This window comes from Myxocyprinus asiaticus, chromosome 7, assembly GCF_019703515.2.
Source record: "Myxocyprinus asiaticus isolate MX2 ecotype Aquarium Trade chromosome 7, UBuf_Myxa_2, whole genome shotgun sequence".
NCBI classification, from domain to species: Eukaryota; Metazoa; Chordata; class Actinopteri; order Cypriniformes; family Catostomidae; genus Myxocyprinus; species Myxocyprinus asiaticus.
In genome coordinates this window covers 5,683,294-5,695,828 of record NC_059350.1, presented here as the reverse complement: position 1 = coordinate 5,695,828, position 12,535 = coordinate 5,683,294, and the positions used below count along the sequence as shown (strand labels likewise).

General features: G+C 37.5%; 1 protein-coding gene across 1 annotated transcript; it reads left to right on the top strand.

Annotated features, from left to right (window-relative positions):
• The first annotated feature begins 494 nt into the window (after positions 1 to 494).
• LOC127444060 (3-oxo-5-alpha-steroid 4-dehydrogenase 2-like) lies at positions 495 to 11,833 on the top strand. The gene is made up of 5 exons (XM_051703225.1): positions 495 to 1,602; positions 3,659 to 3,822; positions 4,423 to 4,524; positions 10,537 to 10,687; positions 11,583 to 11,833. Exons 1-5 carry the CDS (start codon positions 1,328 to 1,330, stop codon positions 11,647 to 11,649), a joined length of 759 nt encoding a protein of 252 aa, XP_051559185.1. The 5' UTR covers positions 495 to 1,327; the 3' UTR covers positions 11,650 to 11,833.
• The last annotated feature ends 702 nt before the right edge of the window (positions 11,834 to 12,535 follow it).

Below are 12,535 nucleotides of genomic sequence, written 5' to 3'. Positions count from 1 at the left end.
ATGATACAAATGTTGTATTATTTGACCAATTTGAAAGTTTTATTACATTTTGTTCCTGAAATCCACCCTGAATACACCCCTCTGCTGGGATATCCACCCTGAATCCACCCTTCTGCTGGGATCAGGATAATCCTGATTTTTTTTGTATCAAATGTATCACAATCCTACTAAAAAGTTTATAACAACACATAGCCTACTGAAGGTTTGCTCCAGATCAAAACCAAGACTGGATAATGTGATCTAATCCAATTTCAGAATCCTTTTTTTTCTTTTGAACAACCCATTTTCAAGATTTGATCCAGTCCGATAGCCAAAATCTGATCAGATTACTTCTGAACAACTGGGCTCAGTAACTAAAAATGATTGTGATCCTTTTTATGATCCTGCATTTACGCCACTAGGTGTCAATATACTATAAATCCAAGATGACATATATATATATATATATATAAACACCTTTAAAGCTGATGTAACTTTTTCTGTGTTAAAATACTTTCTCCTATCTCAGCTTACTATGCAGAGACAACTATAAGTAAGCTATTCATAGGTTAATTTTCTTGATTCTTAAAGCAATGTTTTGGTTTTTGCAGTTCCGTTTGGTGGTGCAGAAATGACATACTTCAGGATGTTAAGACTTTTTTGCTGGAAAACAAGACAAAATACTAATTAAGAAAGTTATTTTTGGCAATGGTGGTCTGAATGAGCATATATTCCTAATAGGGAAAATAATCTGTCTTACTTTCTAGCAATGCGTAAAGAGTAGAAACCACTCTGAACGCCCTAGCGCTCCACCGAGAACACATTAGCAACCACCTAGCAACACAACAGCAGTCTCCCAGCTATCAGTCATCAAATGTAAAAATTCAAACCACTCAAAGCTTGTAACCTTCAAACTTTGAATTTGAGTGGTTCTCTTAAAGGTTCCTGAAGCTTTTAGGACAAGTCAGGGCCAGTGTTGAAATGTTGTTTGTGACTGCAATCTTTATCTGTGTGTGTGTGTGTGTGTGTGTTACAGGAGTCACTGATTGACAATCAGATAAGTTGTTTACAGTATCTGTTCTTACCCAGGAGGAGAGTTGTAAATACTTGTGTATTTCACAGTTCATGCACATACTAAACCAATAAAATCCAGAAGGAGGGACCTGAGAGCTTTACAAGGGTGGTCCCTTCTTCACTTTTACATATTAAGAAAGAGAGCGAGAGAGAGAGAGAGAGAGAGAGAGAGAGAGAGAGAGAGAGAGAGAGAGAGAGAGAGAGAGATGCATGCTCAGTGCTTAGAATGTGAATAAGAAAAATTTAGTAATCCTGAAACCTAACAGCAGGAGAAATGATTTGCCAGGAAAACACCATTTATTACTCCAGCTGGGCTTTTGTGGTTGGGGGACTGCTTTACCTCCTGCGGCAAATGAGCACACACACACCGTATGGGCGCTATGTGGACACAAACATCCCGTCCGTGATGGTCCCGGCCAAGGCAGGCTGGTTTATCCAGGAGCTTCCTTCATTCTTAGTTCCTGTGCTGCTGTTGTTGACAACGGAAAGTTTTCCAGGAATGGGACAACATCTACTGCTCTGGACTTTCTGCCTACACTACTTTCAAAGGTAATGACACAGTTCACATACTGTGTTCAATGTGCATAATGTGGAAATATTTTGTCCAACATTTGATGCATGGATGTTCTTCCATCAGATTTTAGGTTGAAATATACATTCATGTATAAGGGAAAGTGTATATCTTCTGGTCAGCATTTCTTTTCACCAGTTTTTCTACAATTTTAAACACGTTTGTGCCTTCATTCAACCATTTTAAATGGTTTTGCAATGTGACAAATGATAAATATTAATAAAAATAATCATACAAATATTTAATGTAATTCATATGTGATCGTAAAAGTTGCATGTATAATAAATTTTAATTAAAAATAAGTAAAATGCTGTTTAATGTAGTTTTAGATGAGTATATATGGGATACAACTTACCATTTCAGCATGTCATCTACCCATTTACTGCATTATTGTGAATAATAACGCAATATTTCAGAACAAGCACAACATTTTAATACTTTAGTTTCCTAGAATGGGAAGCACAGCTGTGCTACATAAACTAAACATGTTCCGGATTCTGTGTTCTGTTCAGTGTTAAGTGTAAGTGGATACAGGCAGATGTTGTTTCCTCTTCATGCAACAAAGGAATGAAGAGGAAGGAAAGCTTTTTACAGAGCACTAATGGGTTCAGTTAATAGGCTGATTTCAGATGTCAAACGGCTTTCTTTGAAAGCAGATAAGAGTAGGCGTTTGCTGTCAGGAAAGGAACAAAAAAACAGCTGTTATGGCAGTTAATTCCAGCAATCTATGCAAACATTGTTTGCAACTTTGCTTTCTTTGTTACTAAACTGCTGTTGTGTGGAAACAGATTGCCACATACTACACTGAGTGCCTTGCCCGTTGCAACAGATGTTTAAGAAGTTTATTTTTCTCAACCCACTGACAATTTTTTTTCAGCATAAACCTCACTTAATTTTTGTTAAATTTATCTGAAAACAATACTTAAAGGGACATTTTGGGTTTGAAACAAGTTAAGCTAATTTAACAGCATTTGTGGCATAATGTTGATTTCCTCAGAAAAGTTAATTTGGACTTTTTCCCGACTTTATAAAATCTGGGTTACATTGTGGCACTTTACAATGGAAGTGAACGGGGCCAGACCATTAACATTCAAAAACACACTGTTTCAAATGTATAGCCACACAATGTAAACATTACATATGTTAACATGATTTAAGTGGGGGAAAATAATCACATACTAACCTTATCTGTATATTTATATCCAGTACTACAACTTCGTTGTCATGACAACAATCCTGAAATTGGATATATCTGTACATGGAAAAGGTTAGTAAGGGGTTTTTAATCACACTAAAATCATATTAACACAAATAATGTTTACGCTTTGTGGTTATACTTTTGAAATGATGTATATTTTAGCGTTTACAGACTGGCCCCATTCACTTCCACTGTAAGTGCCTCACTGTAACGGCTTGTTTTGAGTCAAATTATTTTCTTTGGTATTCAACATTATGCCACAATTACTGTTGATTGAGCATTGGTTAAGTTACTCCAAAAAAAGTCTGTAATTAGATTACATCCAACACTGGAACTTATCTTGTATTGAACCTGCAATATTCCTTTTAAATCCGACATTATTTAATCTCTACAGAGTTTGAAAATTTGCAGACGATTCATTTATGGTACAACACATTCATTACTATGGTCTCCGCCAACGATTACCGAATACTGAGTTGTAAAACTAGCAAAGCGTTTCAATGGTGTCAGCGTCTTTCTATGCTTACAAGCTGCATGTGATCCAAACCGAACGTTCTTCCAATGATACAGACCCAGAGTTTGCCATCTCCTTTATAATCAAATTCTTACATCTTATCAAATTAAATGTCTTAAACAGCATTTTCCTACAAACATATCACTTGTGCCTGTGCTGAGACAGCTTGAGGGTTCCTCAGGGGATAAGTACAGCAGCACCTTCCTCATTTCTCTGTGCAAATAAACAGTCTTATACAAGATGTACACAAAGCGTATTATGCATTTCATTGACCAGCTTGTTTGTTTTGTGACTGTTTCATTATACTCTGTTGTTCCGGCAGGACTTTTGTGTATTCCTTGCTGACTAAAGGCAGACCCTCTCCTCTGCATATTGTGGTGTCTGCAGTTGTCTTCTGCTCTCTGAACGGCTTTCTGCAAGGCCATTATATGCTGCATTGCACTCAGTACCACACAGAATGGCACAGGGATGCACGCTTTGTGATAGGTACATGGACTGGTGCTATACTAAACAAACAGTTAACCACTAGACAACCAGTCAAAAGATTGGACACACCTATTTGTTCATAATTATTACCATTTCCCACATATTAGAATAATAATAAAGTCATGAAAACTGTGAAATATCACAAACGGAAGAATGAGAATTATGTAGTGTCCAAAAATGTTTAACAAATTAAAGCTATCTTTTATTTTAGCTTCTTCAATGTTGCCACTCTTTGTCTAGATTACAGCTCACCACACTCTTGGCATTCTCTCTACCAACTTCATGAGGTGAATCCTGAGATGCTTTTTGAATAGTAGGCTATTGAAGGACTCATGTTGTCTCTTTTTCCTTCACTATCCGGTCAAAATCATCCATTTAAAAATAAATAAAATAAAAATTGCATTACTAATTTCAAGCATTTAAGCATTAGATCATACATTCAAGTGTGTCCAGTTTTTTGACAGGTAGCGCAAATCATCAGTTCAAACAGAATCGATTAAATGTTGTTGTTTCATTGGTTACAAATCACAGAAACACTCGATAGTCAATTAAGTTAGGTAAACAATTCAACTAACTTTAGACATTTATTTTTCCTTCCAGGGTTGTTAATGTTTTTCTCAGGAATGGCCATCAACATCCACAGTGACTCCATTTTACGAAACCTGAGGAAACCAGGAGAGATCAATTATAAAATCCCGAGAGGTCAGTTTTTACTTTTGAAGGGCTCAGTTGCATTTAATGTTTTTCTGTCAAACTCATTTATGAAACACATCCAGGTCACATTTCAAGCTAAAATCAAAAGAAAAAATATGAAATTCTATTTTTTTATGAAGAAAATAAATCATGTTTTTATGACCCTAACTGTTTTTTTCTTATTGCAAGGGAATGCAAACTTATTGCGAGAGAATGCAAAAACTATTGCAAGGGAACGCAGACTATTGCGATAGAATGCAAAACTTATTCCAAGGGAACGCAAACTATTGCAAGGGAATGCAAAACATATTGTGAGGTAACACAGACTATTGTGAGGGAACGCAAAACTTATTGCGAGGGAACGCAAAAACTATTGGTAGGGAATGCAGGGAACGCAAATGTTATTGCGAGGGAATGCAAAACGTATTCCAAAAGAACACAAACTATTGCAAGGGAACGCAAAACTTATTGTGAGGGAATGTAAAACTTAACTTTCTGTGAGGGAACGCAAAATTTATTGCAAGGGAATGCAAAACATATTGTGAGGTAACACAGACTATTGTGAAGGAACAAAACGTATTGTGTGGTAATGGGAACTATTGCAAGAGAACGCAAATCTTACTGTGAGGGAACGCAAAACTTACTGTGAGGGAATGCAAAATTTATTGCAGGGAATGCAAAACTAATTGCGAGGTAAACGGAAAAATTATTGTGAGGGAACACAGACTATTGCGAAGGAATGCAAAACTTATTGTGAGGTAATGGGAACTATTGCGAGAGAACGCAAAACGTATTGAGAGAGAATGCAAAACCTATTGTGACGGAATGCAGACTATTGCGAGGGAATGCAAACTGATTGTGAGGAAATGCAGAACTACTGCAAGGAGACACAGACTATTGCGAAGGCACACAAAACTTACTGTGAGGCAATGGGAACTACTGCAAGAGAATGCAAAACTTATTGTGAGATAATGAGAACTAATGTGATGGAACACAAAACTGAGGGAATGCAAAACTTATTGCAGGGAATGCAAAACTAATTGCGAGGTAAACTGAAAAATTATTGTGAGGGAACACACACTATTGTGAAGGAACACAAAACTTATTGTGAGGTAATGGGAACTATTGCAAAAGAACGCAAAACTTATTGCGAGGTAATGCAAACTATTGCAAGGGAACACAAAACGTATTGTGAGGGAATGCAGACTATTGCAAGGGAAGGCAAAACATATTGCTAGGGAATGCAAACTGATTGTGAGGAAATGCAAAACTTATTGCAAGGAGACACAAAACTAATTGCGAGGTAACGCAAAACTTGTGAGGGAACAGACTATTGCGAAGGAATGCAAAACTTATTGTGAGGTAATGGGAACTATTGCAAAAGAACGCAAAACTTATTGTGATGGAACTCAAAACTTATTGCGAGGTAATGCAAACTATTGCAAGGGAACACAAAACGTATTGTGAGGGAATGCAAAACGTATTGCAATGAGACACAACTAATTGTGAGGGAACGCAGAACTTATTGTGAGGGAATGCAGACTATTGCAAGGGAAGGCAAAACTTATTGCTAGGGAATGCAAACTGATTGTGAGGAAATGCAAAACTTATTGCAAGGAGACACAAAACTAATTGCGAGGTAACACAAAACTTGTGAGGGAACACAGACTATTGCGAAGGAATGCAAAACTTATTGTGAGGTAATGGGAACTATTGCAAAAGAACGCAAAACTTATTGTGATGGAACTCAAAACTTATTGCGAGGTAATGCAAACTATTGCAAGGGAACAAAACGTATCGTGAGGGAATGCAAAACGTATTGCAATGAGACACAACTAATTGTGAGGGAACGCAGAACTTATTGTGAGGGAATGCAGACTATTGCGAGGGAACGCAAAACTTATTGCAAGGGAACGCAAATCATATTATGAGGGAATGCAAAACTCATTGCGAGGGAAAGCAAAACTTACTGCAAAGGAACACAAACTATTGCAAGGGAACGCAAAACTTATCGTGTGGGAATGCAAACTATTGCGAGGGAACATAAACTTCTTGCAAATTTAAGTGTCACTATAAGATCAGCTGGTCCACTGTCTTTCACATAACATCACATGTAAAAATAAAGTGATGCACATTGTATTGGGCTTTCAAGGTATTTGGTATTGTGATTCTGTCTACCAGCGGTTGCATTCTGTTTGTTCGTTTGACTGAGAGTGTATATGAATGAAGACATGTTTCTCATGCTAACTAGGTCTATCCCCTTTTTGTCTGTGATGGCCCTTGATGGTTCAGTCCCACTATTTGGTTGGTTACCATTGTTTATGATTCAACCACTTTCTGAGTGTAGTTTGAATGCAATGCCAAGGAGCAAATAACCCAAGCCATTTGGATGATACAGTTATGTTAATTGGATTGGGGCTGGTTGAATTCAGAGTCTTCACCCAGTTTTGTTTCACCCAAAAACCTGTCAACATCTGGAAGTACCGCCCCCAGAATGCCTATAAAATACAATGCAAGCCTCTCTAAATCAGACTTGATGACTGCAGGGCAAGACAGCACGTTCTGACATGTAGACTAATGCTCCTGATCTCCTACAATAAAGAATCCTGCTGAAATTTTATCTGAGTCTCCTGGTCTTCTCTGAGAATTTCCAACAGAGGGAATGCAGATTATTGCAAAGGAACGTAGACTATTTCGAGGGAATGCAAAATTTATTGCAATGGAAAGCAAAACATTTGCGAGAGAATGTAAAACTTGTTGTGAGGGAACGCAGACTATTGCAAGGGAACGCAACATTTATTGCTAGGTAACGCAAACTGTTGCAAAGGAATGCAAAACTTATTGGGAGGGAATGGAAAACTTATTGCAAGGGAACACAAACTATTGCGAGCAAACAAAAATTATTGTGAGGAAATGCAAACTATTGCGGGGGAATGTAAAACTTATTGTGAGGGAAACCAAAACTGTTGCGAGAGAATGAAGACTACTGCGAGAATGCAAAACGGATTGTGACAGAAAACAAAACTATTGCGAGGGAATGTAGAATATTGAGAGGGAATGCTAAAATTATTGCGAGGGAACGCAAAACCATTGCGAGATAACGCAAATCTTATTGTGAGGGTACTCTGACTACTGTGAGGTAATACAGACTATTGCAAGAGAACGCAAAACGTATTGCGAGGGAAAGCAAAACTATTGCGAGAGAACGCAAAACGTATTGTGAGGGAACGCAGACTACTGCAAGGGAATGCAACACTTAATGTGAGGGAACACAAAAAAAAACATTGCGCGGGAAAGCAAAACTATTGCAAGAGAACGCAAAACGTATTGTGAGGGAATGCAGAATATTGCAAGGGAATGCAACACTTATTGTGAAGGAACACCAAACAGATTGCGATAAAACACAAAACTATTGCTAGGGAATGCAGACTATTATGAGGGAATGCTAAAATTATTGCGAGGGAAAGCAAAACTATTGCAAGAGAATGCAACACTTATTGTGAGGGAACACAAAAAAACAATGCAAGATAACGCAAAACTTATTGTGAGGGAAAATAAAACTATTGCGAGAGAACGCACAACTAATTGTGAGGCAACGCAGACTATTGCGAGGGAACGCAGACTATTGCAAGAACGCGAAATGGATTGCGACAGAACACAAAACTATTGCAATGGAACGTAGACTACTGCGAGGGAACGAAAAACCATTGCGAGATAACACAAAACTTATTGTGAGGGTACTCGGACTACTGTGAGGGACCGCAGACTATTGCAAGAGAACTTAAAACTTATTGTGAGGGAATGCAAACTATTGCGAGGGAACGCAAAACTTATTGCGAGGGAGAGAGAATGCAAAACTTATTTTGAGGGAATGCAAAACGGATTGCGACAGAACACAAAAAATATTGTGAGGGAATGCAGACTATTACGAGGTAATGCAAAACTTATTGTGAGGGAAAGCAAAACTATTGCGACAGAACGCAAAACTTATTGTGAGGGAACCCAGACTATTGTGAGGGAATGCATACTATTGCGAGAAAACGTAAAACTTATTGTGAGGGTAAACAAAACAATTGCGAGGAAAGGCAAAACTTATTGTGAGGCAAAGCAGACTACTGCGAGGGAACGCAGTCTATTGCAAAAACGCAAAATGGATTCTGACAGAACAAAACTATTGCGAGGGAACACAAAACCATTGCCAGATAATGCAAAACTTATTTTGAGGGTACTCTGACAACCGTGATGGAACACAGACTATTGTAGAGAACTTAAATAATATTGTGAGGGAATTTAGACTATTGCGAGGGAATGCAAAACTTATTGTGAGGGAACGCAGACTATTGCGAGGGAACACAACACTTACTGAGAGGGACACTTATTCTCTTGCAAAACTATTGCAAGAGAACGTCAAACTTATTGTGAGGGAACGCAACACTTATTGAGAAGGAACACAAACTTCTTGTGAGAGAACGTAGACAATTGCAAGGGAACGGAAAACGGATTAAGACAGAACAGAAAATTACTGCGAGGGAACGCAGACTATTATGAGGGAATTCAAAATGTATTGTGAGTGAAAGCAAAACTATTGTGAGAGAACACAAAACTTATTGCGAGGGAATGCAACTCTCAGTATGAGGGAACGCATAATATTGTGAATAAACGCAAAATGTATTGTGAGAGAACGCAGACTATTGTGAGGGAATGCAAAAAGTATTGCGACAGAACACAAAATTATTGCGAGGGAACCAGGCTATTGCGAGGGAATCTAAAACGTATTGCAAGGGAAAGCAAAACTACCTCAGAAAATAAATTCCCTCCCAGTCCTCTAATGGGCTACATAATACTGTGACTACATAATTTCCATCCTTCCATTAAGTGAACATTTGTTTTATACCATATTCATTAAAAATGCACTGTAAACAGAAAGTGTGCATTATCTATTGATATTGACAATGGTGGATTTTGGAATTCACACCATTACGTTTATCATCTAAGTAAACACATCTATCAGCTAATGTCAACAATCTGAAAATCACTATTTTTGGGAATAGCATACACCCCCCTAAAGCAGCAGATACTATGGGAGTGGTGATTACTGCTTTTGGAAAAGGTCAAGAGGCATCAGTGTATTACTCCCTGCTAATTCAGAGTCTGGGGGATGGAGCTTTAACTTCTATCAAGAGATTATGAGAGAAAAATGTATACTTGGAATTGGAGGAGGGAGTGTGGTCTAGGATTCTAAAAAATGTCAAGTCTGCATCTAGAAATGCAAGGGTGCACCTTATATATAAAGACACACCCACCTGCTGGCGATGCCAATCAGAGGATGGAGACATAACCCATGTCTTTTGGGGGTGTGTTAAGAACAAGGAGTTTTGGTTGAAGGTTCAGAGTTTGGTGTGTGATGTATTGGGCACTCGGGTATCATTTTGCCCCAGACTCTGTATTTTGGGCGATGGGGCGGTCATCGATGTTGAAAATAGACACATAAAGAGTTGGGTCTTAATCAGTGTCATAATCACCAGACGGCTACTTTTAAGGGGATGGAGGTCGGCTGGAGCACCCTCATTTCAGGAGTGGTGCTCGGAGATGGGAAGGGTGGCGGCCTTTGAAGAAGGGTCATTTAGAAGAAAGTTTAACTTGTTCATGGAGAAATGGGGCAGATATCTGTCATTTATGGATGTGTGATTATTATTATTATATTTTTTATTTGTGTGTGTCTATATCATGTACGACCACTGGGATGTTGTTGGGGGCCAGGTTGGGATTGGAAGGGGGAGGGGTAATAGTGGGGGTTAATGTTGATTCTGTGTATATATGTTTTGTTTTTCTATGTTCAAATATGTGAATCAATAAAAATTGTTAATCTGAAAAAAAAAAAAAAAAAAAAACAATCTGAAAATCACCAGATAACTTCTAGTTTATTGACCTGACCGATATATCAGTCTAGTACTAATAGAAACCACACATATGACATGCTCTTCGATTAAACATGCTTGCATATGGTTGTTTTATCTTTAGGGGGAATGTTTGAGTGGGTCTCTGGTGCTAACTTCTTTGGGGAGATTGTTGAATGGTGTGGATATGCTGTGGCCACCTGGTCTTTTCCAGCTTTCTCATTTGCTATCTTCACCATCTGCTCCATTGGACCACGAGCCTACCACCATCACAGGTGTTGTACAAACTCTAGAGTTTTGTTTCAAAATGTAATGTTTGGAACCCCGTGTCCGCCACGTCAAATAAAAAAAATCCAGCACACAAGTCATTATTTTGAGATATAACCTCATTATTTTGAGTTAGTATATCATTATTTTGAGACATTATCTCATTATCTTGAATTTGTATTTAATTATTTTAGCTCATTATTTTGAGTTAGTATCTCATTATTTTAAGATCTCCTTATTTGAGATACTAAAATATTGAGATACTAGATAAAACAATGACATACTATCTCAAAATAAATACTTTTATGCTGTATTTTTATATATATATATATTGCAAAACGGGCTTCCATACTAATAAGCTGTCTTGCTGCCTACTGCATACCTAGGCAGCATGCTAACTTTAATGGAACCTCATAAGTGACTAATTGTGAACGCTCTACATAGGTAGCAACTCTCTGTGCATCATTCAAACAGTACTTCTCAAGCAAAGTCTATGGGAGATTTGAATCACAATTGATTTAAATGGAGTTTTGCATTAGCATATTAAGTATAAAAATACTTAGCAGACACAAATGTTGGGTAAAATAGTCCATAAATAGATTTAAAAGTATATCCTATAAGTCTAATAAGTCTATTTTATTGATACTTATTCTTTATAATATTTAATGAATTATATTCATAACCAACATTTCTCTAGTTTGGGATTGGCCTCTCAGTGAACAATACATGCTTCTGTTTATGGACTATTTAGTGAAGGTAGTACACAGTAAGGCAGCTAACTAGATTTTGGAACAGAACCTAAGACTACATATAGACAAAAATGTCCATTTTAATGGTCATTCACTGTTGAATCTGTCCAGACTCCAACCAAAGTTATGTAATATGCACTTGTCTTTTTCACAGGTATTATTTGGAGAAATTTAAAGATTACCCCAAATCAAGAAAGGCTGTGATCCCCTTCGTGCTATAGCAAAGTCAGATGGACGTTGACACCTTTACGAAGACATATGAAAGGGAAATCATGGACACAAAGTTTCCATTTAATCAAAACAATTTTAATCACTGACCTAATAAGAACTGCAAGTTTTGATGTTATGTTGTAAGTTTTGTATTTATTTTGTAAGTACACCATTAAAATCTTTTGTTTACAATTATACATGGCAGAGAATGGTCATACATATCCCATTCTGCACAAGCAGTTTTCGTAAAATAATTAATCATCCATAAATATTTATAACCAGACAAGTGTGATTAGTGCTCAGGAAACCTAAAACGCACACCATGCAAAGATGCCATTCAAAGTCCTCTGAACTATATGGTACATATACGTATCACTTGTACATTGTTTCAAGTGAATAATATGACACATCATGTTTTGCTCTCAGTAAATGCTGTATGGACTCTGCATTTCTAAGCAATGAAGTAGATTTCAGATTTCTGATGGAAATTTCCATATATGGCATCATTTCATATGTGTTCATCAGAAACCATGCAGAGAATAAAGCACTTATAATTTAATCGAGAAACCGTATACAACCCCATAATATCTCTTGATCTATATTCACTTAGAAGTTCTCATTTCTTATTACTTCTCTGGGACGGCTTTACTTTTAAGCTGTTGATCTGAGCGCACCAAGTTCTTCATTGCCTTTTGTAGGAGCCATGTGCCAGTATGGATACCAAGAAATGCGCCACAAGCAACCCATAGCCAGTTCTTCCTTAGCCAGCTCTGGCTTCTCATCCTCTCAGTCTTTAGTAGAGGATGAGGTTCGGGATCTGCAGAATGGAAGGGATGAGGTTAGGAAAAAAAGTACAGTGTTTCAGTATTAACGACTCGTAAAAGACAACTGACTGGC

What these genes read in the sequence shown, in the direction of transcription:
- LOC127444060 (XM_051703225.1), top strand. Translation starts at nt 1,328, where the DNA reads ATGATTTGCCAGGAAAACACCATTTATTACTCCAGCTGGGCTTTTGTG. An exon ending in TGCCTACACTACTTTCAAAG is followed by an intron (nt 1,603 to 3,658) that starts GTAATGACACAG and finishes TTGTTCCGGCAG; the next exon opens with GACTTTTGTGTATTCCTTGC. An exon ending in GGATGCACGCTTTGTGATAG is followed by an intron (nt 3,823 to 4,422) that starts GTACATGGACTG and finishes TTTTCCTTCCAG; the next exon opens with GGTTGTTAATGTTTTTCTCA.